The 26,465-nt window shown below is 50.7% G+C and overlaps 1 protein-coding gene across 1 annotated transcript in view; it reads left to right on the top strand.

Moving 5' to 3' along the window:
* The first annotated feature begins 12,967 nt into the window (after positions 1 to 12,967).
* Positions 12,968 to 26,465, top strand: part of ST6GALNAC3 (ST6 N-acetylgalactosaminide alpha-2,6-sialyltransferase 3) — a 290,283-nt gene continuing 276,785 nt past the window's right edge. Inside the window, exon 1 of the mRNA XM_075320283.1 lies at positions 12,968 to 13,119. Coding sequence (XP_075176398.1) covers positions 13,102 to 13,119 — 18 coding nt within the window. The 5' untranslated portion in view covers positions 12,968 to 13,101. The remainder of the gene's footprint in view (positions 13,120 to 26,465) is intronic.

Genomic DNA, 26,465 nt, shown 5'->3' with positions numbered 1-26,465 from the left:
ACCCAAACCGCTAAATACACAAAAAAGCACCATAAAAATAATTCTTGTTTCCACCGTAATTTTTTTCTGGCTGATGAATTCTTGACAACAAATTGTGTGAGAGCAAAGCGTCCCGATGCATGGCGGCCGGATGCCGAGACGGCGCCTCACTATAAGAACACAGAAGCTATGGAAACCACATAGGATCGAGTTTGTCTTCCGTCTTCAGTTACTCGGGAACCTCCGAGGGTCGCAGCAAACTAAACTTGATATTTTTAGGGAACAGAGGAGACATTGAGCCCGGGTGGCTAAAAGTCCAGAAAGGAAAAATCTGTGGAATTGAATAAAGACGACCGGACTACCAAGTCTCAGGTGACCGAGGGGATTGATACAACCAAAAAGGAGAATGGGAATAAATGATTATAATGTAAAAAATGAGAGAGACTTTTCTTCTGACCAGAACTGAATTTCACCACATCTGAGCATTCTTGGTTACAAAACACGGAATCCATCGACGGATCAGTTGACAGATGGCGATGGCTCCAGTGCCCATAGGCTTCCATTACCCGACACGACGGACGGCGACGTTGTCCGTTTTTTCAACACACCCAAAAAACGTTACTGTGGACGTCGTCTCCGTCCGACGGACAGAAATTTTTTGACGGATCCGTTGTACAAGGGATGAAACATCACGCTATCCGTCACTTATGCAAGTTAAAGAGAAAAAATGGATCCAGCGCTGGATCCGTTTTTTTCTAAAGTCGACGGATTGTGACTGATGGCAAAAAACGGATGTGTGAAAGGGGCCTTAGGCTTCCTTCACACTTCCATGTCTCCAGTCCATGTGGTGCATTAGAATAGATAGATAGATAGATAGATAGATAGATAGATACATAGCTTGCACAGCTATTTAGCAGAATTCATAAATAATTTAAGAAAAAAAAATTACATGGGGTCCCCCCTAATTTTCATGTCCTACACAGATTCTGCAGCAGCTGTGGGCTGCAACTCTCAGCTGTCAGCTGTATTTTGGCTGGTTTTGAAAAATAAAGGGGATCCCACACTGATATGTTAAATTATTTGAAAAATAATTTTTAAAAAACGGCGTAGGGGTACCCCCCATTTTTTCAAGACCAGCCAAGGTACAGCAGACAATTGAGGGCTGACATTATTAGGGTGGGAAGGGCCATGGTTATTTGGCCTTTCCAAGCCTAAAAATGGCAGCCCACACCCCAGAAGTGGTGCAACTATTAGATGGATATATAAATGCCACAATAATGAGAGAATGTTTTAAGGCATTTTTAATACTTTCTGTAAAGTCAAACGTTCACATACACTAAGGCGGACTTTGCACATTATGACATCGCAAGCCGATGCTGCGATGCCGAGTGCGATAGTCCCCGTCCCCGTCCCAGGTACGATATCTTTTGATAGCTGGCGTAGCACTCATCTGCCCTGCGACCGTCGCTCTGGCTGGCGACCCGCCTCCTTCCTAATGGGGCGCGTCGTGCGGCGTCATAGCGACGTCACACGGCAGGCGGCCAATAGCGGCGGAGGGGCGGAGATGAGCAGGATGTAAACATCCCGCCCACCTCCTTCCTTCTCATTGCACCCGGGAGACAGGTAGGAGATGTTCCTCGCTCCTGCGGCTTTACACACAGCGATGTGTGCTGCCGCAGGAACGAGGAACAACATCGTACCTGTCTCTGCACCGGAATTATGGAAATGTCAGAGAATACACCGATGATACTATAACGACGCTTTTGCGCTCGTTCATCGTATCAAAAAGGTTTTACACACTACGACATTGCAAGTGACGCCGGATGTGCGTCACTTTCGATTTGACCCCACCGACATCGCACCTGCGATGTCGTAGTGTGCAAAGCCGCCCTAAGAGTACTGTGCCTTTAAACAATATGGGACAGCCCATGTGATGATGTCATGTCTTTGGAAACTTCTGATAGGTTTATTGGCAACATCTGAGTTAATTACAGACACACATGTGGATGTATTTTAATGCACACCTGAAACACACTGCTTCTTTGTGTAGCATCATGGGAAAGTGAAAAGAAATCAGCCAAGATCTCAGGAAGAGAATTGTGGAATTGCACATGTCTGGTTCTTCCTTGGGTACAATTTCCAGATACCTGAAGGTGCCTCGTTCATCTGTACAAACAAGTATATGTGACGCCCCAGGAGCGCTGGTCCTGTTCGGGGACGCCACAGTGCTCCTTCAGCAGGACAACAGGTAGGTTGGGTTTTACTATCTTAGTCATGACGCCACTCTCGGTATTTACGGTCAGGAGGATGGGCGACCGCCACTTCAGTTTAACGAGCGTCTGGGGCTGATGGATTTTGCAGTTAGATGGTATGGCCTCCCGAGAGTGAGGCTGACCCCAGTTGCTCGGGTGTGTGTGTGGGGAAGAACAGGTCGCAGAATGACTCAAACACAGTCCAGAAAGTCTTTTAACTTGTTTACTCACTTTGATGGTTGTTGTGAGGTGCCCGGGCGATGCTGAGATAGACCAAGGTGAACCAGGTATCCTTTCAGGCCGGTCCTGGGGTAACTGTCAACTCGCCTTCCTAGCCCTTTTTGTTTGGGATAACCCCTGACTTGAAGTACTGCGGGAATCATCCAGGGAAGTCGCAACTGCCTTTTCTCCCCTTTCTGGCCCGTTTGCTGGCAGCGTGGACCAAGTAAAGATGGCTTCTTGCCCTATCGCACTTATGGGCCCCCTCGTTGCTGCGGATGCTGCGGACTCTGTGTGGTTAGTGAGGCACATCCAGCACCCTCACCGGCAGGATTAGCAGACCGAGTAAATGGGCTTCTGCTCTAGGGACCTGTTTCCCCGTGCGAGCCTGTTCACCGGTAGTCCCCGTACTCGATCACCTCTTCACTAGGCGACTTTCAGGCTGACTAGTGGGCAACCGTTCTCCCCTGCCAACAGCCACTACACGTGCAGGGTCTGACTAGTGACTGCACGCTCCGCTGCCTCACTTCAGACTGGCTCACTACTCCCTCCCCTCTGTGCCTGCCTCTGCAACCTAGCAACCAGCTTCTCTACTGCACCCCTTGATTGCATGTGGAGGCACGCCCCCTCCTGGATCTGCCCAGGGGTCCCCTCAATGGTGTGTGTGTGTGAGACCTGGGCACTATGTGTCTGTGCGTACACTCCCTATTCAGCCTTTTGGATTACCAGTAGGCACTGACCCAGCATGGGTGCAGTACCCAGTGGTGCCTGACCAGGTCAGGGGCGCCACATTCCCCCTTGGTTATCAACAGCACGTCCTCGGGCTGCAAAGACAAGAACATTTCCCTTAATACAACTTTTCCCACACGGGCATTCACATAAAAACATTTAAAACATCATAAAACATTTTACCAGGTACCATTCATCACCACCCACCAACCACAAGTCCTTTACCCACCCAGACCCGTATACGGAGTGATCACCAGTCCCTTGGGTGACCAGGTGGCGTAGGGTAGGCCCCATAAACAGGCGTACCGGCTTCTTTGTGTTGGAGAGCCAGGCCCCATAAACAGGCGTGCTCCCTTGTGGTAGGCGAGCCAGGCCCCATAAACAGGCGTGCTCTGGGCTTTGGGACAGCAGGCCCCATCAACAGGCGTGCTTCCTGGTGGTGCAGAGCCAGGCCCCATAAACAGGCGTGCTCTGAGTTGGTACCACTGGGATAACTATACACAATGCGAGATTTTGTGTCTATAGCCAGTTCATAGCTTTATGGTCCGTAGTTAAGGTGCACATAAACCAGGTGCAAAAGGGAATACTTTTAAAAGGTTCTCACAAGAGTTTTTGTGGGCGCATTACTTGAACAGGTAAACGTTGCTTTAACTTTCAGAACATTTTCTGGAAACTCTTTATTTGCAGGACTTAGATGGACTTCCCTCTCTCACTGGTGCTTGGCACTGCAGTGCTCTGCTCCTGGAAAGTGGTGTTCTGTACGGTACTTGTGCTGTCATCTGGAACTGTACTTACGTTGTCATCTGGAACTGTACTTGCGTTGTCATCTGGAACTGTGTCTTCTGATGCTTCTCCTTGAGCTTCATCTTGTGGCAATGACTTTGGGGTTTTGGTGGCAGGTTGAACTCTTCTACAACACCACGGTGGATGGGACCTCTGGTCTGGAACCCGGTCTGCCGCAGGGACTTCTCTTGTAAATCCCTGGCCTCCACTTTCTCTTTTTCAGGGGTAGGCTGTACAGGGGGGTGCCTTGCCCTCAAGCGGCTGGCCTCCGCATCACCATTACCTGGTCGTCTGCGGGCTCCCAGGTCACGTACATACTAGGCATGTAAGCAGTTGACCCTTCCTCGGCAGGGGGTGTTGTAATCCCTCCCCAGCATTGGAGGGGTGACAGCGCGACCTCAGGGCCTCCTTTACACGCAAAGGGTGCTGCGTACTCCGGCTGCTCTGGCAACGGCTGCGGGGATGAGCTCTCATCTCCTGGCCAGGGTGGTGGACCCTTCTCTGACATAGAGTGTGCCGGGACCATTTCAACTTGGTACTTCGGCTTGGGCACCAGGTATTTGTCTATCAGGTGCTCAGGGAACCGGGCCTCCAACTCCCTCTTTATCCATTTCATCTCTCTGTCAGCTTCATGCCGGGGCACAGGGATAAGAGGCATTGCGGCCTTGTCTGGGCTGGCCGGGACAGGTCGTGCATCGAGCATCGGCGGCAGGGTCAACATGCTGGAGCGAGCAGGGTCAGTCTCAGACGCACTCAGGCTCCGGCTGGAGGAATCCTGCAGCGGACTTGCTATCGCCGATGATGACTTCAGCTGGTAGGGGACGGCACCTCCACGCGGGCCTCTTCTCGTGGAGCCTGGAACCGGTCTGACACTGAAGGGCAGCAGCAAAGGGGTCTGAGTGGTCCCTTCTCGGCACGGCACTGGTCGCACGGCCCACCTCTCATGGGCCCGAATCGCCACAGCCATCTCCCGCAGCTTCGGGCGCCACTCCATCACTTGCTGGAGGGACTGTGCCTGAACCTGGTCACAGAACTGGGCGAGCTCCCAGTCCCACCAGGCGGCAGTGCCTGGTTCTGGCTCACCGGTCCCCGGCTTCTCTATGCGGTCAGCAACTCCATTCACCCCCACTTCGGCCACCAGCTCAGCAGCAGTCATCGGCCTGGTCCAGAAATGTTCTTCCTGGTCAGCGCTTGCAGACGCCATCCTCTCTCCGTCGCTGCTCACCGGGTTCTGGTCACGCAGCAGCCTAGGTATTGTTTTCTCTCTCTCTCCTCCCTTAAAACTGGAATATTCCAGCAGTCCAGGAACAGATCCGCCCTCATCTTCTCTGTGCACTGGGTCAGAGCGTTCTTTCCATGCTGGTGTTGCGGGCAGGGAGGAGGGTGGCAACGCTGCGCTCTCCCACAGCTCAGGACCGGCTGCCGCTGCTCTGCGGCTACTGCTGCTCGGTGGCTCGAGCGATGGGCCGGATCCCGGGGACTCGAGCGGCGCTCCTCGCCCGTGAGTGAAAGGGGCTGATTGTTGGTGGGGGATTTGATTAATGTCCGTGACGCCACCCACGGTTGTGGTGATTCTGGTGCCACCACCGCTGCTCTGTACGGGGATCCCGGGAGCGGTGACAGGGAGCAGCTGAGTTGGTGATTCTCCCCTCCGTGGGCAGGGGGCTGGCTGTCCCGGGGCCCGGTGATGGGGTTGGGATGGTTGACAGGCGGGTTATGGGGCCTGTTGAGGTGCAGGGGCAGCGCTGTGCCGCACGGCACGGAGGTACTCACTCAGCCCAAGGATGATGACACAGTTCACGGTAAACAAGTGGCTGGTTGGACGGGTCCCTCGGACGGCTGCGGTGTTGATGTTCCCTGCAAGTTAGCGGTGACTGTCTCTTCCCTGCACCTAAATACGGTTGTTGGTAGCGATGGGTTCCCACCGGTAACCCGCTCCCCGGCTTGGATATGGGCTGGAGGAGCCCCTCTTTGCCCGCAGGCGCTGGCCCTGAGGTACTGGTGCCTTGGCGGTGGCGGTGTCCCTCTCTCACGGTTGGACCTTTGCCTTTTATCGGGACTTTGCTGTTTAGAGACCCAGGAGGTCCCCTTCACTGACGGATTTGGCAAATTGTACGGCGACTCCAAGCCTTGCCGGGATCCGAAAGGCGCCTGCCAATGGTGCTGGCCTCTCTTTGTGTACCGGTCCGGTACCGCCGGGCCACCACCCGTCCACGGTCCTTTCGATAACTCCAATCAGCCACTCCTACAGACGGTCACCGCCGTCTGTCAACCTTGCTGTCTCGTCCAGGGCACACACCCGGACGCTCTCAGTCAGTTTTGCTTGCTCTCCTACCACTTCACTCCTCACACTTTCACTTCTCAAACTAATCTCTTTCCCTTCCACACTCTATCTGCCTGGTTTTCCCGCCTCCAGGACTGTGAACTCCTCGGTGGGTGGAGACCAACCGCCTGGCTCCACCCCCTGGTGTGATCATCAGCCCCTGGAGGAGGGCAACAAGGGTTTGTGTTTTGACTACGGTGTTCTTGCAGGGAATGTGGGGTGTGTGGTGATGTTATGACCTGTGACCCCTGGCTTGCCCAGGGCATCACATTCCCCCTTAGCAAAATGCAGATCGTCCTCGGGCTGCCCGTCCAACACCGGTTTTATTTTCCTGGAAAAGATAAAAAACATATACAAATAGAAGAACATCATCCCACAACGGGAGGCACTTTTCTTAAACGTTACGGTAACGGTTGCGGCTGCCGCTCTCTCCCACCCAAGTAACCTGGCCCTGATGCTGCCCCTAAGAAACAGGCAGAACCCCTTGACCCCAGTCCTGAACCAAGTCACCCGAGCGGGATCTGTCCTTCCCCTCCAGAGGGTAGCCACCGGTTCTGGTGGTGGCTGGGCCCCAGCCTGCTCTACTGCGGGCCCTCCCTCCAATCTGCCTCTCCGGAGGCGGTAACGGTGGTAGCTGCAACAAACATATTTACAAGCCACAAGTTTGTGGTTGCCCTGCAAGTTCTCGGGCTTGTCCATAGGAGTTCCTATGCAAAACTTTTTAAACGGTCCCCACGGGGACAACGGTGTCGGCAACGGCCGGTTGCAAATCACGGTGTCATTTACTTATCATTCTTGCAAAAACTTTCAAAACTTTAAACAGTGGTGGTCCCAATGGGGACAACTTTTAGGCGGAGGACCGCCGGCTTAGCAGTCCATCCTCAATCGCGGGGCTCTAGTGCCACCTTCACATGGTGCACCGCTGTGGACCCCGATGGTAGCTCGCTGCGGGTCATCTTCCTCCATATTCATGCGGGCATGCACATCCTCTCTACACCCCTCTCGGGCATCGATCTCCCTGCGCAGCTGCTGTTGCCACCGCTCCCAGCCGGGAGCACTTTCTGTTTGCTCCGGTTCAGCGTGTGCGGGGGATGGGCCCAGCCAGAGTCCCTCCGTGTCGGCTACGACCGGCACCTTCGGTAATGAGGGACCCCGCTGTGACATGGCCTGCTCTGCGTCCTGGCAGCTGCATCCCCGCCGTGCCTCCGGTGCATCTTTGCCGACGGCTTCAGCCTTCGGCTTCTTCCATGGAAGCGGATCAGGGCGGTCACGAGCTTCTGCTGCAGGTCGGTCCGCCGCAGCGGATTGGCAGGGTACCGCTACCGGTGGTGGTGGTAGCGGGCCTAGTGGCGGGGCAGCAGCAGCCAAAACGGGTAGCGGGGGAGGTAGCAGGGCGAGCGGGTATGGACCGGGTCCCTCAGCCGCGATGACCGACCCACTAGGGGCACAGGGGCGTGGGTCACTTACCCTCCCTTCCAAGACTCCCTCCACCTCGCGTCTCCGTATGGCCGCCACCACTTCCGCCATGTCGGCCTCCCACTCCTCCAGGAGGAGCTGCATGCGGACCTGCAGACGGCTGCTTAGCTGGACGGTCCGGACTTCCACCCACGCTGCGGGGCCAGGCGCGGGGACCACGGTGTTGTCGGTCGGACTCAGCATCTTTAGCAGCGGCCCCTTCCAGGAACCAGTCAATGGCTGCAGGGTCCTGGCGTCCCTGCTTCTATAGCCGCGGCTACATGCGACCAGTCGCCATTTCGTCCCCCTCAGCCTCTTTCTGGCTCCTCCTCTATCGGGGCGGGGTTTTGGCCTTCGCGCCTCCACTACTCGAGAAGACGCTCGAGCGGGAACTTTTCGCGCCAAAGATGGCGGCTTCTGAAATTTTCCGGCCGGACACCTCCGGCGGTAACAAGGCGCACCTCTACCAGACGGCAGAGCGGTAAGATCCTGTTCGTGACGCCAAGTTGTCGCGGGTGGGGAGGAGGGTGGCAACGCTGCGCTCTCCCACAGCTCGGGACCGGCCGCCGCTGCTCTGCGGCTACTGCTGCTCGGTGGCTCGAGCGATGGGCCGGATCCCGGGGATTCGAGCGGCGCTCCTCGCCCGTGAGTGAAAGGGGCTGATTGTTGGTGGGGGATTTGATTAATGTCCGTGACGCCACCCACGGTTGTGGTGATTCTGGTGCCACCACCGCTGCTCTGTACGGGGATCCCGGGAGCGGTGACAGGGAGCAGCTGAGTTGGTGATTCTCCCCTCCGTGGGCAGGGGGCTGGCTGTCCCGGGGCCCGGTGATGGGGTTGGGATGGTTGATAGGCGGGTTATGGGGCCTGTTGAGGGGCAGGGACGCAGGGGCAGCGCTGTGCCGCACGGCACGGAGGTACTCACTCAGCCCAAGGATGATGACACAGTTCACGGTAAACAAGCGGCTGGTTGGACCTTTGCCTTCAATCGGGACTTTGCTGTTTAGAGACCCAGGAGGTCCCCTTCACTGACGGATTTGGCAAATTGTACGGTGACTCCAAGCCTTGCCGGGATCCGAAAGGCCCCTGCCAATGGTGCTGGCCTCTCTTTGTGTACCGGTCCGGTACCGCCGGGCCACCACCCGTCCACGGTCCTTTCGGTAACTCCAATCAGCCACTCCTACAGATGGTCACCGCCGTCTGTCAACCTTGCTGTCTCGTCCAGGGCACACACCCGGACGCTCTCAGTCAGTTTTGCTTGCTCTCCTACCACTTCACTCCTCACACTTTCACTTTTCAAACTAATCTCTTTCCCTTCCACACTCTATCTGCCTGGTTTTCCCGCCTCCAGGACTGTGAACTCCTCGGTGGGTGGAGACCAACCGCCTGGCTCCACCCCCTGGTGTGATCATCAGCCCCTGGAGGAGGGCAACAAGGGTTTGTGTTTTGACTACGGTGTTCTTGCAGGGAATGTGGGGTGTGTGGTGATGTTATGACCTGTGACCCCTGGCTTGCCCAGGGCGTCACACTGGCATAGACACTCCCCTTCGTGGGCGGTACTTTTCTTTTGCGCGGGTTGCTGTTGTTTCTTGGCACACTTTCTGCGGTGGCAAAATGGCGGCGTTTCAAATTTTTCAAGCGGACCGCCAAGGCGCACGGTCACCTGTCTGAACAGGTCTAGTCCTTATCCTGTTCGTGACGCCAAAAGTTGTGACGCCCCAGGAGCGCTGGTCCTGTTCGGGGACGCCACAGTGCTCCTTCAGCAGGACAACAGGTAGGTTGGGTTTTACTATTTTAGTCATGACGCCACTCTCAGTATTTACGGTCAGGAGGATGGGCGACCGCCACTGCAGTTTAACGAGCGTCTGGGGCTGATGGATTTTGCAGTTAGATGGTATGGCCTCCCGAGAGTGAGACTGGCCCCAGGTGCTCGGGTGTGTGTGTGGAGAACAACAGGTCGCAGAATGACTCAAACACATCGAGAAAGTCTTTTAACTTGTTCACTTTGATGGTTGTTGTGAGGTGCCCGGGCGATGCTGAGATAGACCAGGGTGAACCAGGTATCCTTTCAGGCCGGTCCTGGGGTGACTGTCAGCTCGCCTTCCTAGCCCTTTTTGTTTGGGATAACCCCTGACTTGAAGTACTGCGGGAATCATCCAGGGAAGTCGCAACTGCCTTTTCTCCCCTTTCTGGCCCGTTTGCTGGCAGCGTGGACCAAGTAAAGATGGCTTCTTGCCCTATCTCACTTATGGGCCCCCTCGTTGCTGCGGATGCTGCGGACTCTGTGTGGTTAGTGAGGCACATCCAGCACCCTCACCGGCAGGATTAGCAGACCGAGTAAATGGGCTTCTGCTCTAGGGACCTGTTTCCCCGTGCGGGCCTGGTCACCGGTAGTCCTCGTACTCGATCACCTCTTCACTAGGTGACTTTCAGGCTGACTAGTGGGCAACCGTTCTCCCCTGCCAACAGCCACTACACGTGCAGGGTCTCACTAGTGACTGCACGCTCCGCTGCCTCACTACAGACTGGCTCACTACTCCCTCCCCTCTGTGCCTGCCTCTGCAACCTAGCAACCAGCTTCTCTACCGCACCCCTTGATTGCATGTGGAGGCACGCCCCCTCCTGGATCTGCCCAGGGGTCCCCTCAATGGTGTGTGTGAGACCTGGTCACTATGTGTCTGTGCGTACACACCCTATTCAGCCTTTTGGATTACCTGTAGGCACTGACCCAGCATGGGTGCAGTACCCAGTGATGCCTGACCAGGTCAGGGGCGCCACATATACACAACTAGAAACAAGATGGGAATGTCCAGCCATTATACCGCTCAGGAAGGAGATGGGCTCTGTGTACCAGAGATGACTGTGCTTTGGTCAGACATGTGCATATCAACCCACGAACAAAAGCAAAAGACCTTGTGGAGATGCTGGCGGAAGCTGGTAAGATTGTGTCATTACCCACAGTGAGACGAGTACTGTATCAACATGGGCTGAAAGACCTCTCTGCCAGGAAGAAGTCATTACGCCAAAAGAAAGAGAAAAAGCAAGATTAATGTTTACAAATGCACACAGGAACAAAGACCTTAATTTCTGGAGACGTCCTGTGGTCTGACGAAAGTAAAATTGAACTATTTGGCCATAATTAATGACCATCATTATGTTTGGGGGATGTTGCCTATACATTAACTCAGATGTTGCCAATAAACCTATCGGAAGTTTACAAAGACAATCATCATATTGTGTAAAGGCACAGTACTCTTAATGTATGGAAACTTCTGACTGAAGTAATAAAAATGCCTGAAAACATTCTCTCTCTCTCATTATTATTCTGGCATTTGGCAATTAGAAATAATTTTGGTTAATAATTGACCGAAAACAGGAAAGGTTTATTCTGATTTCATGTCAGATAGTGAGAAAAACCTGCAGATGTGTCTGTATAGAGAGAGGAGGCAAAAACCTGCTGATGTGTCTTTATAGGGAGCGGAGGGAAAAGCCTGCAGATGTGTCTGCATAGAGAGAGTGGAGGGAAAAGCCTGCAGATGTGTCTGTATAGAGAGAGGAGGGAAAACCTGCAGATGTGTCTTTATAGAGTGGAGGGAAAAACCTGCAGATGTGTCTGTATAGAGAGAGTGGAGGGAAAAACCTGCAGATGTGTCTGTATAGAGAGAGGAGGGAAAACCTGCAGATGTGTCTTTATAGAGAGCAGAGGGAAAAGCCTACAGATGTGTCTGTATAGAGAGCAGAGGGAAAACCTGCAGATGTGTCTTTATAGAGAGTGGAGGGAAACTAAGGGATTGAACTGTATATACAGTACTGGGTAATATATATAATTCTGGGGGGAAACATATATATATATATATATATATATATATATATATCACTGGGGGGACAGTACTGTGTACACTGGGGTATATACAGCCCTGGGTACACTGGGAGGAATATATTCTACACTTGGGGGGAGTATATACAGCACTGGGTATACTGGGGCGGTATATACAGCACTGGGGGGAGTATATACAGTGCTGGGGGATAGTATATACAACACTGGGTACACTGGGAGGGCATATACAGCACCGGGTACACTGGGGGAGTATATACAGTACTGGGTATACTGGGGGAGTATACACAGCACTGGGTTGAGTATATACAGCGCTGGGGGAGTTTATACAGCACTGGATACACTGGGGGTAGTATATACAGCGGTGGGAACACTGGGGGAGTATAAACAGCACTCTGTACTCTGGGGGAGTATATACAGCACTGGGGAGTATATACAGCACTGGGTACACTGGGGGAGTATATACAGCACTGGGGGAGTATATACAGCGCTGGGGGGAGTATATACAGCACTGGGTACACTGGGGGAGTATATACAGCACTGGGTACACTGGGGGAGTAGGGGAGTATATAGAACACTGAATACGCTGGGGGAGTATAAAGAGCACTGGGTACACTGGGGGGAGTATATATAGCACTGGTGGAGTATATACAATACTGGGGAAGTTTATACAACACTGGATACACTGGGGGGAGTATATATCCTGCACTGGTTACACCGGGGGAGTATATACAGCACTGGGTACACTGGGGAAATATATACCGCACTGGGTACACTAGGGGGAGTATATATAGCACTGGTTATACTGGGGGAGTATATACAGCACTGGGTACCCTGGGGGAGAATATACAGCACTGGCGATTATATATATCCAGCACTGGGTACACTGGCGGAGTATATACAGCACTGGGGGAGTATGTACAGCACTGGGTACACTGGGGGAGTATATACAGCACTGGGGGGAGTATATACAGCACTGGGGGAAGTATATACAGTGCTGGGGAAGTATATACAGCACTGAGGGAGTATATACAGTACTGGATATACTGGGTGAAGTATATACAGCACTGGATATACTGGGGGAGCATACATAGCACTGGGGTAGTTTATACAGCACTGGATACACTGTGGGGAGTATACACACCACTGGGGGGAGTATATACAGCACTGGGTACACTGGGGGACTATATACTACACCTGGGTACACTGAGCGAGTATATACTACACTGGGTACACTGAGCGAGTATATACTACACTGGGTACACTGAGCGAGTATATACTACACTGGGGGGAGTACATACAGCACAGGGGGGAGTATATACAGCACTGGGTACCGTGGCCTGAGCCCCATGTGACCGGGGGAGGCGCCGCGCTGGCTCCGGGCCACTGGCTCTCACTGCGGGGAGGGAGGTGGCGCCGCAGCCGGGAGTCAGGATCTCGGTACCGGTCACTGATGGCCGCTGCTGGGTCTGAGCTGGAAGGAGCGGTCGCCTGATCCTGCGGGAGGATTACCGGGAGCGGAGGACATGGCCGGCATCCTGAAGGTAACCGCGGCGGCTTTGTTAGAGGACGGAGGGAGCCGGGGAGGAGACGGGGACTGCGGAGCTGCTGCTGCGGGATGTGGGGGATGAAGGGCAGGAGGGAGAGGATGCCATAGACGAGTGTGAGCCGAGATATCAGGGGGAGTGTGAGCTGAGTGTATGAGAGTTGAGTGTGAGCTGAGTATATGAAGTGAGAGTGATCGTATGAGAGGTGAACTGAGTCTGAGAGATGAGTGAGAGCTGAGTGTATGATAGGTGAGTGTATGATAGGTGAGTGTATGATAGGTGAGTGTATGAGAGGTGAGTGTGATCTGAGTGTATGAGAGGTGAGTGTGATCTGAGTGTTCGAGAGGTGAGTGTGATCTGAGTGTATGAGGTGAGTGTGATCTGAGTGTATGAGATGTGAGTGTGATCTGAGTGTATGAGAGGTGAGTGTGATCTGAGTGTATGAGAGGTGAGTGTGATCTGAGTGTATGAGGTGAGTGTGATCTGAGTGTATGAGATGTGAGTGTGATCTGAGTGTATGAGAGGTGAGTGTGATCTGAGTGTATGAGAGGTGAGTGTGATCTGAGTGTGTGAGAGGTTAGTGTGAGCTGAGTATATGAAGTGAGAGTGATCGTATGAGAGGTGAACTGAGTCTGAGAGATGAGTGAGAGCTGAGTGTATGATAGGTGAGTGTATGATAGGTGAGTGTATGAGAGGTGAGTGTGATCTGAGTGTATGAGAGGTGAGTGTGATCTGAGTGTTCGAGAGGTGAGTGTGATCTGAGTGTATGAGGTGAGTGTGATCTGAGTGTATGAGATGTGAGTGTGATCTGAGTGTATGAGAGGTGAGTGTGATCTGAGTGTATGAGAGGTGAGTGTGATCTGAGTGTGTGAGAGGTTAGTGTGATCTTAGTGTATGAGAGGTGAGTGTGATCTGAGTGTATGAGGTGAGTGTGATCTGAGTGTATGAGATGTGAGTGTGATCTGAGTGTATGAGAGGTGAGTGTGATCTGAGTGTATGAGAGGTGAGTGTGATCTGAGTGTGTGAGAGGTTAGTGTGATCTGAGTGTATGAGAGGTGAGTGTGAGCTGAGTCTGAGAGATGAGTGAGAGCTGAGTGTATGATAGGTGAGTGTATGAGAGCTGAGTGTAAGAGAGGTGAGTGTGTGTGAGTGTTAGTGTGCCAGATGTGAGCTGAAATTTGAGTGTCAGTGTACCAGATGTGAGCTGAGAGGTGAGTGTCAGTGTGCCAGATGTAAGCTGAGAGGTGAGTGTCAGTGTGCCAGATGTAAGCTGAGAGGTGAGTGTCAGATGGGAGCTGAGAGGTGAGTGTCCGTGTGCCAGATGAGAGGTGAGTCAGTGTACCAGATGTGAGTGTCAGTGTGCCAGATGTGAGGTGAGTGTCAGTATGCCAGATGTAAGGTGAGAGGTGAGTGTCAGTGTGCCAGATGTGAGCTGAGAGGTGAGTGTCAGTATGCCAGATGTAAGGTGAGAGGTGAGTGTCAGTGTGCCAGATGTGAGAGGAGAGGTGAGTGTCCGTGTGCCAGATGTGAGGTGAGTGTCAGTATGCCAGATGTAAGGTGAGAGGTGAGTGTCAGTGTGCCAGATGTGAGATGAGAGGTGAGTGTCCGTGTGCCAGATGTGAGATGAGAGGTGAGTGTCAGTGTGCCAGATGTGAGGTGAGAGGTGAGTGTCAGTGTGCCAGATGTGAGGTGAGTGTCAGTATGCCAGATGTAAGGTGAGAGGTAAGTGTCAGTGTGCCAGATGTGAGATGAGAGGTGAGTGTCCGTGTGCCAGATGTGAGATGAGAGGTGAGTGTCCGTGTGCCAGATGAGAGGTGAGTGTCCGTGTGCCAGATGCGAGCTGAGATGTGAGTGTCAGTGTGCCAGATGAGAGGTGAGTGTCCGTGTGCCAGATGTGAGCTGAGAGGTGAGTGTCAGTGTGCCAGATGTGAGCTGAGAGGTGAGTGTCAGTGTGCCAGATGTGAGATGAGAGGTGAGTGTCAGTGTGCCAGATGTGAGCTGAGAGGTGAGTGTCAGTGTGCCAGATGTGAGCTGAGAGGTGAGTGTCAGTGTGCCAGATGTGAGCTGAGAGGTGAGTGTCAGTGTGCCAGATGTGAGGTGAGTGTCAGTATGCCAGATGTGAGATGAGAGGTGAGTGTCAGTGTGCCAGATGTGAGCTGAGAGGTGAGTGTCAGTGTGCCAGATGTGAGATGAGAGGTGAGTGTCCGTGTGCCAGATGTGAGCTGAGAGGTGAGTGTCCGTGTGCCAGATGCGAGCTGAGAGGTCAGTGTCAGTGTGCCAGATGTGAGCTGAGAGGTGAGTGTCCGTGTGCCAGATGAGAGGTGAGTGTCCGTGTGCCAGATGCGAGCTGAGAGGTGAGTGTCAGTGTGCCAGATGAGAGGTGAGTGTCAGCGGGCCAGATGTGAGATGAGAGGTGAGCGTCAGTGTGCCAGATGTGAGCTGAGAGGTGAGTGTCAGGGTGCCAGATGTGAGCTGAGAGGTGAGTGTCAGTGTGCCAGATGTGAGCTGAGAGGTGAGTGTCAGTGTGCCAGATGTGAGCTGAGAGGTGAGTGTCAGTGTGCCAGATGTGAGCTGAGAGGTGAGTGTCAGTGTGCCAGATGTGAGCTGAGAGGTGAGTGTCAGTGTGCCAGATGTGAGCTGAGAGGTGAGTGTCAGTGTGCCAGATGTGAGGTGAGTGTCCGTGTGCCAGATGTGAGCTGAGAAGTGAGTGTCCGTGTGCCAGATGTGAGCTGAGAGGTGAGTGAACTTAGTGCACCAGAAACGGTCATTATTATGAGGGTTCGCTCACATTTGCGTATAAAAAACGCACTGATTTTTCATCCGTATGACGTGTTTTTTTCTCAGCAGTTATTATTCTACAATCATTGACAGGATCCAGTGTCCTCTGCTGCACAATGGGGAAGTATCCGAAAAAAAATTGGGCGGTTTATGGATGGTCCGTTGACGTATGACGTCCGTTTTTTTCTCGCACCCATAGACTTGCATTGGCGAGTTTCCCTGCTTCATGTGGCTATAAGCAGCGGCTCAGATTTTGTTTTCCTTAGACTGAAAACAGCTGAGGACAATCTCGCAGATCAGCACTGACTCATTGAATAACGTGCGAGTGCAGTGCGTTTTTTTTTTTTTTTTATCCAATTGCACTCAATTTATTTATCCGCAGATGTGAGCGAACCCTGAGTGTGAGCTCTGTGTGTGCAAAGCGTGAGCTACGGTTATAACAGAAGTATCAGTGGTGAGCCTGGTGTACCAGAAGTATCAGTGGTGAGCCTGGTGTACCAGAAGTATCAGTGGTGAGCCTGGTGTACCGGAAGTATCAGTGGTTAGTCTGGTGTACCGGAAGTATCAGTGGAGAGCCTGGTGTACCGGAAGTATGAGTGGTGAGCCTGGTGTACCGGAAGTATCAGTGGTTAGTCTGGTGTACCAGAAGTATTAGTGGTGAGCCTGGTGTACCAGAAGTATCAGTGGTTAGTCTGGTGTACCAAAAGTATCAGTGGTGAGCCTGGTGTACCGGAAGTATCAGTGGAGAACCTGGTGTACCGGAAGTATAAGTGGTGAGCCTGGTGTACCGGAAGTATCAGTGGTTAGTCTGGTGTACCAGAAGTATCAGTGGTGAGCCTGGTGTACCGGAAGTATCAGTGGTTAGTCTGGTGTACCGGAAGTATAAGTGGTGAGCCTGGTGTACCGGAAGTATCAGTGGTTAGTCTGGTGTACCAGAAGTATCAGTGGTGAGCCTGGTGTACCGGAAGTATCAGTGGTTAGTCTGGTGTATCAGCAGTATCAGTGGTGAGCCTGTTGTACCAGAAGATCAGTGGTGAGCCTGGTGTACTGGAAGTCTGAGTGGTGAGTCTGATGTACCGGAAGTATCAGTGGTGAGTCTGGTGTACCAGAAGTATCAGTGGTGAGCCTGGTGTATCGGCAGTATCAGTGGTGAGCCTGGTGTACCGGAAGTATCAGTGGTGAGCCTGGTATATCGGAATTATCAGTGGTGAGCCTGGTGTACCGGAATTATCAGTGGTGAGCCTGGTGTACCGGAAGTATCAGTGGTGAGCCTGGTGTACTAGAAGTATCAGTGGTGAGCCTGGTGTACCGGAAGTATCAGTGGTGAGCCTGGTGTACCGGAAGTATCAGTGGTGAGCCAGGTGCACCGGAAGTATCAGCTGTGAGCCTGGTGTACTAGAAGTATCAGTGCTGAGCCAGGTGTACCGGAAGTATCAGTGGTGAGTCTGGTGTACCGGAAGTATCAGTGGTGAGCCTGGTGTACCAGAAGATCAGTGGTGAGCCTGGTGTATCGGCAGTATCAGTGGTGAGCCTGGTGCATCGGCAGTATCAGTGGTGAGTGTGGTGTATTGGAAGTATCAGTGGTGAGCCTGGTGTATCGGAGGTATCAGTGGTGAGTCTGGTGTACCAGAAGTATCAGTGATGAGCCTGGTGTACCGGAAGTATCAGTGGTGAGTCTGGTGTACCAGAAGTATCAGTGGTGAGCCTGGTGTATCGGAAGAATCAGTGGTGAGTCTGGTGTACCGGAAGTATCAGTGGTGAGCCTGGTGTACCGGAAGTATCAGTGGTGAGTCTGGTGTACCGGAAGTATCAGTGGTGAGTCTGGTGTATCGGAAGAATCAGTGGTGAGTCTGGTGTACTGGAAGTATCAGTGGTGAGTCTGGTGTACCGGAAGTATCAGTGGTGAGCCTGGTGTACCAGAAGTATCAGTGGTGAGCCTGGTGTACCAGAAGATCAGTGGTGAGTCTGGTGTATCGGCAGTATCAGTGGTGAGCCTGGTGCATCGGCAGTATCAGTGGTGAGTGTGGTGTATCGGAAGTATCAGTGGTGAGCCTGGTGTATCGGAAATATCAGTGGTGAGCCTGGTGTATCGGAGGTATCAGTGGTGAGTCTGGTGTACCGGAAGTATCAGTGGTGAGCCTGGTGTATCGGAAGTATCAGTGGTGAGCCTGGTGTATCAGAAGTATCAGTGGTGAGCCTGGTGTATCGGAAGTATCAGTGGTGAGCCTGGTGTACCGGAAGTATCAGTGGTGAGCCTGGTGTATCGGAAGTATCAGTGGTGAGCCTGGTGTACCGGAAGTATCAGTGGTGAGCCTGGTGTATCGGAAGTATCAGTGGTGAGCCTGGTGTACAGGAAGTATCAGTGGTGAGCCTGGTGTACCGGAAGTATCAGTGGTGAGCCTGGTGTACCGAAAGTATCAGTGGTGAGTCTGGTGTACCGGAAGTATCAGTGGTGAGTCTGGTGTATCGGAAGAATCAGTGGTGAGCCTGGTGTACCGGAAGTATCAGTGGTGAGCCTGGTGTACTGGAAGTTGGTGTGAGCTTAGTTTATTCGTGGTGAGCATGCTGAGCTCAGTGTATCAGAGTTCAGTATGAACTTAGCAAATCAGTAGGGAGCATGGGGTATTAGAGGTGAGTTTGAGATTGGCGGATTATTAGTGAGGCTGATATCAGAGGTGAGTATGAGTTTAACGTATCAGTGGTGAGCGGTAGTGAGTATGAGCTTAGTAAATCAGTGGTGAGCATGGTATCAGAGCTGAGTGTGAACTTAGTAATTGGTGCACATGGGATATTAGAGGTGAGTATGATCTTAGTACAGTGGTACCCAAAAGTTTGTGCACCCCTGGTCAAAATTACTGTTATTGTGAACAGTTAATGCAAGTTGAAGATGAAATGATCTCTAAAAGGCATAGAGTTAAAGATGACACATTGCCTTTTGTATTTTAGGCAACAAAAAATAATATATATATATATATATACAGTGCTGGCCAAAAGTATTGGCACCCCTGCAATTCTGTCAGATAATACTCAGTTTCTTCCTGAAAATGATTGCAATCACAAATTCTTTGGTATTATTATCTTCATTTATTTTGCTTGCAATGAAAAAACACAGAAGAGAATGAAACAAAAATCAAATCATTGATCATTTCACACAAAACTCCAAAAATAGGCCAGACAAAAGTATTGGCACCCTTAGCCTAATACTTGGCTGCACAACCTTTAGCCAAAATAACTGGGAACAACCGCTTCCGGTGACCATCAATGAGTTTCTTACAATGCTCTGCAGGAATTTTAGACCATTCTTCTTTGGCAAACTGCTCCAGGTCCCTGAGATTTGAAGGGTGCCTTCTCCAAACTGCCATTCTGAGATCTCTCCACAGGTGTTCTATGGGATTCAGGTCTGGGCTCATTGCTGGACACTTTAGTAGTCTCCAGTGCTTTCTCTCAAACCATTTTCTAGTGCTTTTTGAAGTGTGTTTTGGGTCATTGTCCTGCTGGAAGACCCATGACCTCTGAGGGAGACCCAGCTTTCTCACATTGGGCCCTACATTATGCTGCAAAATTTGTTGGTAGTCTTCAGACTTAATAATCCCATGCACACGGTCAAGCAGTCCAGTGCCAGAGGCAGCAAAGTAACCCCAAAACATCAGGGAACCACCGCCATGTTTGACTGTAGGAACCGTGTTCTTTTCTTTGAATGCCTCTTTTTTTTCCTGTAAACTCTATGTTGATGGCTTTTCCCAAAAAGCTCTACTTTTGTCTCATCTGACCAGAGAACATTCTTCCAAAACGTTTTAGGCTTTCTCTGGTAAGTTTTGGCAAACTCCAGCCTGGCTTTTTTATGTCTCAGGGTAAGAAGTGGGGTCTTCCTGGGTATCCTACCATACAGTCCCTTTTCATTCAGACGCCGGCGGATAGTACGGGTTGACACTGTTGTACCCTCGGACTGCAGGGCAGCTTGAACTTGTTTGGATGTTAGTTGAGGTTCTTTATCCACCATCCGCACAATCTTGCGTTGAAATCTCTCGTCAATTTTTCTTTTCCTTCCACATCTAGGGAGGTTAGCCACAGTGCCATGGGCTTTACACTTCTTTATGACACTGCGCACCGTAGACACAGGAACTTTCAGGTCTTTGGAGATGGACTTGTAGCCTTGAGATTGCTCATGCTTCCTCACAATTTGGATTCTTAAGTCCTCAGACAGTTCTTTGGACTTCTTTCTTTTCTCCATGCTCAATGTGGTGCACACAAGGACATAGGACAGAGGTTGAGTCAACTTTAATCCATGTCAACTGGCTGCAAGTGTGATTTAGTTATTGCCAACACCCGTTAGGTGCCACAGGTAAGTTACAGGTGCTGTTAATTACAGAAATTAGAGAAGCATCACACATGATTTTTCAAACAGTGCCAATACTTTTGTCCATCCACTTTTTTATGTTTGGTGTGGAATTATATCCAATTTGGCTTGCAGGGGTGCCAATACTTTTGGCCAGCACTGTATATATATATATATATATATATATATATATATATCGTCATCTTTTACATTGGAAAAAATACAAAAATGAAAATGGGATGCTTTAAAAGTTTGGACACTTGTAGATTTGTATGCTCAGATAACTTTGACCAAGATTTTAGACCTTCATTATCCTGTTAGGGTTATGGCTTGTTCACTATCATCATGTGATGTAAATTTCAAAGTTTTATAAAATCCTTGCCTCCTCTAACCTTGTGCCAAGGTCAGCAGCCATTGGTTCTTCTAAGCAGCTGCCTAGCACTCTGAAAATGAAAATGATGGAGGCCCACAAAGCAGGAGAAGGATATAAGAAGATAGCAAAGAGTTTTGGAGTTGGCCTTTCCTCAGTTTGAAATGTAATTAAGAAATGGCAGTTACCAGGAACAGGAAGTGAAGATTAGGTCTGGAAGACCAAGAAAAATTTCTGTGAGAGCTTCTGGTAGGATTGCTAGAGAGAACCCCCTGCCTGTCTGCAAAAGACCTTCAGGAAGATTTAGCAGACTCTGGAGTTGTGGTACATTGTTCTACTGTTCAGAGACACTTGACAAATATGGCCTTCATGGAAGAGTCATCAGAAGAAAACCTCTCCTGCTTCCACTCCATAAAATTCAACATCAGAAGTCTGCAAAAGGACATTTAAACAAACCTGATGCTTTGTGGAAACAAGTCCTGTGGACCGATGAGGATAAAATAGAAGTCAGACACAATTATCAAAGGTATGTGTGGAGAAAAAAGGGCACAGAATTTCAGGAGAAGAATATCTCACCACCCATTAAGCATGGGGGTGGATTGATCATGCTTTGTGGTTGTGTTGCAGCCGATGGCACAGGGAACATTTCACAGGTAGAAGGAAGAATTGAGTCAATGAAATTTTAACAAATTCTTGATGCAAACAGAAAACTATTTGTAAAAAAGCTGAAGGAGAAGAGAGGAGAAGAGAAGAGAAAAGAGAGGAGAAGAGAGGAGAAAAGAGAAGAGAGGAGAAAAGAGAAGAGAGGAGAAACGAGGAGGAAAGAGGAGAAGAGAGGAGAAAAGAGAAGAGATGAGAAAATAGGAGAAAAGAGAAGAGAGGAGAAAAGAGGATGGCTTCTATACTTGGTTAATTATCCTAAACATATGTCAAAATCCACAATAGACTATCTCAAAAGGCGCAAACTGAAGGTTTTACAATGGCCCTCACAGTCCCCTGATCTGAACATCATTGGAAATCTGTGGCTAGACCTCAAAAGAGCAGAGCATGCAAGATGAGCCAGGAATCTCACAAACCTGGAAAACGTCTCCAAGGAAGAACAGAGCATGCAAGACGATTCAGGAATCTTACAGAACTGGAAGACATCTCCAAAGAACAGAAGAGCATGTAAGATGAGCCAGGAATGTCACAAAACTGGAAGACGTCTCCAAGGAAGAGCAGTCCATACAAGACGAGCCAGGAATCACACAGAACTGGAAGACGTCTCCAAGGAAGAGCAGTGCATGCAAGACGAGCCAGGAATCTCACAGAACTGGAAAACGTCTCCAAGGAAGAATGGGGAAAATGCCTCAAATAAGCACTGAAAGATTCTTGGCTGCTACAAAAAGCATTTACAAGCTGTGATACTTGCCAAAACGGGTACTACTAGGTACTAACAATGCAGGGTGCCCAAACTTTTGCATCGGCAAGTTTTCTTTTTTTGTTAATTTAAAAATGTAAAAGGTGAAAATATTTTACTTGTTGCCTAAAATACAAAGGAAATGTGTCATCTTTACCTTTATGCCTTTTAGAGATTGTTTCATCTTCAACTTGTTCACAATAAGGCTGGGGCCACATGGGGCGCTACTGCGATGCTCGCATGAGACTCGGCTCGCGTTGGCAGCACAGCAGGAGCCGAGTGTCATGCGAGTGTGCCTGCATCTGAGGTCCGACCCTGCGAGCGGACCTCAGCTGCGGGGGGCGGGCCGGCGATGCGGAGGGGCGGGCTGGCACGGAGGAGGGGAGGGAGGGATTCCTCTCCCTCTCTCCTCCGTAGCCGGCTATTGCGATTCTCACTCTGCACGCACGGTACACCGGTGTACCGCGAGTGTAGTGCGAATTTTCTCTCGCCCCATAGACTTCAATGGGTGCGAGAGAAAGAGTCTCGCATTACAGTCGCAGCATGCTGCGATTGTTTTCTCGGTCCGATTAGGGCTGAGAAAATAATCGCTCATGTGCGCTGACACACAGGCTAGAATGGGTCCGAGGGGAATGCCATGTTTTATCGCACTCCACTCGCACCGATTTTCTCGCCGTGTGGCTTAGGCCTAACAGTAATTTTGACCAGGGGTGCCCTAACTTTTACATGCCACTGTATATTAGAGGTGAGCACAGTGTATTAGAGCTTGGTATATCAATGATGAGCTGGGTGTATCAGAGGTGAGTGTGAGTTTATCGTGTCCATGGTGAGCCCTTTAAATAACATTACAGTTAATTTCTGTTCAAATACTGTGGACCGCCCCTTTTAATGTAAGAAGCTATACAGTGTTGTTTGTTTTGGATCAGGAGATAAGCGGCTGGGATCAGGGCATAAGTAGATTGTCTGTGCTCTACACTGCTGACCTTTGGAGAAGTTGAATGAAAGGTTAAGGGTTAGGTAAGAAGTGAGGGTCCGGAATCCCACCAGGATGGGGATTTGTTAAGGTTCACTCATTATTATATGTTTGTGTTTGTATACATCATTCTTTGTGAGTAAATGAAACTTTGTAATATTTCCTATAGGAAGCAGTGGCATCTTCCTCACCCTCATGTGGAGTTCCCCTTTAATTCCCCTTTTACCCATCCTCACACCTTGATCTTATAATTCGTCACATATTTTTTTTGTAGTTCCTTGTCCAGGGGATTACACACGGCCGGGGTAATATCAGATCCTGACAATTGACTGTTGTGATTTAGTTTCTTCCTGTGATCGCTGATTCCAGATCGGAGGAGCGCAGCGGTCAGCGATCCGGCCAGCTTCAGAGCAGCGCTCACATGCCGCAGCGCAGAAAGCTTGTAAGCGCTGCTCTCCCTGCCTGGGACCCCTGTCAGCACTGATAGACTATGCGTGCAGTAAACAATAACTAGTTAATTAGTCTTTTGTTTTTACAACCACTTTGTAGTTTTACCCCTATAGGCCCTGTGCGCACACTGCGTTTTTTGCCGCGGATTTGCCGCGTTTTTTGCTGCAGAAAAGGTGCGGTTTTTGTTCAGAACCTTTCTGCAGTCCTTCCCCAGCAAAATCTATGAGAAATCAAAAATGCTGTTTTTTTCCCTACTGGTTTTGCTGCAGAATTTATGCAGCAAAAAGAAGTAGCATGTCACTTCATTCCCACAGGCACCTGCGGTTTTGCCATAGATAAAGCTTAAAAACCGCAAGGACAAAACCGCAGAAAAACCGCACCAGAACCACAACAAACAGCGGTAAATCTGCATGCGGATTTGGGTGCGTTTTTGCCTCGGGTGCGGAATTCTGCCAGAGGGTGCAGTTTTTCTTAAGAAACACAAATTTCCCAGTGCACACAGACCCTAAAGAAAATGAGACACCCCCTTTAAAGAAGTGTCCCCACGTAGTCCAGTGCTATGCCATCAGTATTGAAAATAACAGACAGTTGACATTGGTAACATTTAGTTGTTGATTTATTTACACATTTCCAGGAGGAATAACAGAGGAACAGTGCTGATCAGTGACTTCCATTTATCTACTAATACTGGTCTATCCCTTAGTTTTAAGTAACCTCTTGAAGGGGTATTTTCATGTTTAGAAGCTATCCCCTATCCGTAACTTCCTGATCGTGTGCGTGTGTGCGTGCGTGCGTGTGTGTGCGTGCGTGTGTGCGTGCATGTGTGTGCGTGAGTGCGTGTGCGCGTGTGTGTGCGTGCGTGTGTGTGCGTGCGTGTGTGTGCGTGTGTGCGTGCGTGTGTGTATGTGTTTGTGTGTGTGTGCGTGCATGTGTGTGCGTGCGTGTGTGCGTGTGCGTATGCGTGTGTGGGGGGGTGGTGGGTGAGTGCTCGGACCAATGCTCAGACCGAGATCCCGGGCTCTATAAATGGCGCTGTGGTCAATCATGCACTCTGCCGCTCCATTTATTGTTATTGGATCGACGAAGGCCAGTGGAGCGCAGCACTTTGCTATCTCCGGCCTACATGAAGTTTGTGGACTGCTCTGAGTACCCCGTCTATCCAAAAAACACAGACTGGGGGGAATTATGTAGTGATACAATGTCACAAATATGTATTTCGCACTAATGCAATATGAGAAAATCTGGCATTGCACTCGGCCCCATGTAAGACAATGCTGCAGCTCAGATCCCCCGAGTTTTGAAACATGCAGCATGCTGAGATTGTCTGCAAGAGCCGTGTCACTCGCACCCTTACAAGTCTATGGGCGCGACAAAAAGATCGGACGGCAGGCACTCAGATCTCATCCAAGTGCAGTGCAATATACGCACAGGCTCACAATGGAGGAGACGGGATTAATCCTTCCCTCTCCTCCGCAGCTGTGATCCGATCTCAGGAATGGATCACAGTCGCGTGACACTCGGCTAATGCAGGCAGCAGAGCCTGAGCCGAGGGTCATTAGCAAAACACATCCGATGCTCTCACATCAGAAGCGATACACAAGTGTGACTCTGCCCAAACAAACATCAACAGATACTTTGTATCGGGATTGTGGAATCATTCATTTAAAGGGCCAGTGACCTACTAAACAGCCGGTGCTCAGTGAATGTGGCTGATCGTCAGCGCGGCCTCCTGAATAACCCTGCAGGGGCCGTACTCCTCAATAGAGCACCTCTGACCCATTGGTCTTGGGGGGGTCCCAAATGGTTGACCTCCTTAAGAATAGGCTGTCAATGTCTGTTCCTGGAAGCCCGGCTTAAGTGCCAAGTTGAGGCCGAGTTTGCAGCTTGTTGTCCTCTTTATCAGTGACGGATCCCCCACATCAGCGCCTCCATTGTGGTCTGTTACTGGTGTGTTTCCTGACGGCAGATATGTAACTACACGACTGGAGAGCGTCCTGTGTGACCGCATTGTGTCTGTGCTCCAGATGTCGGGGGGCCGCTGCCTGGAACAGCATGTGGCTGCCAAAATCTGGATTAACCCCTCACGCACCATTGCTCAGGAGCTGCTATGGATTTAAAGGGGAACAGTCTTCTTATTAGATTATGTATGACGAGCACTTTATCCCGGAGACTCCGGCCCGCCACAGAAGTGACGCCAACCAGCGCCCGTGCCATCTTGTATATGTCTCCCCCGAGCACGGATAGGGATATTGCTGCAGCCATACAAAGGCCAAAATCCTTTATCACTTTTGCACTTTTGTTGTTTTTCTTCCCGTGTTCCAGGAGCCATCGCTTTTTGACTTTTCTGTCACCATCGCGGTATGACGCCTTGTTTTTCAGGTCTATTTTAAGTGACACCGCTCATCTCACCATATAATGGACCGGAAAGCTAGACAATGATTCAAGCTGCGGTGACTTGGTGACTGCCCCTCCCCCGACCGCACCCCACAATTCTATTATTGCTTTTATGGTTTTGTCTTTACAGTATTAGTTGTGCGGTAACATTGAGCTGGTAACGCCATTCTCCGGATCGATCACAGCGAAACCAAACTTGTGTAGTTGTTTTATTTTAGAATTTGAGAAATTTGTAAAAGAATATTGGTTTGTGTCGCCCTTTTCTGAGACTTATAAGGCTGCTTTCACACATCCGTTTTTTGCCGTGCGGCACAATCCAGCTCTTTGCAGAAAAAACGCAAACGTTTTTTTTTTGCCGCCGGTTGCGTTTTTTTCCGCATAGACTTTCATTAGTGCCGGATTGTGCCGCATGGCCTTGCGTTCGGTCCGGTTTTTGCCGCATGCGGCAGATTTAGCTGATGCGGCGGCCGGATGGAACGTTGCCTGGCACTTTTTTTGTCCTGCAAAAAAAAAAACGCACCGCGCCGCTTTTTTCAGTGCATGCCTATGGACGCCGGATGCGGCGCGTTGCGGCAAAAAACGCATCCGGCCGCCGCATGCGTTTTTTTGCACTGCGCATGCTCAGTAGCGTGCCGCAGCCGGC

This window comes from Anomaloglossus baeobatrachus, chromosome 8 (assembly GCF_048569485.1).
Source record: "Anomaloglossus baeobatrachus isolate aAnoBae1 chromosome 8, aAnoBae1.hap1, whole genome shotgun sequence".
NCBI lineage: Eukaryota > Metazoa > Chordata > Amphibia > Anura > Aromobatidae > Anomaloglossus > Anomaloglossus baeobatrachus.
Note: the sequence above shows the minus strand (reverse complement) of the source record. Positions and strands in the feature narration are given on the sequence as shown.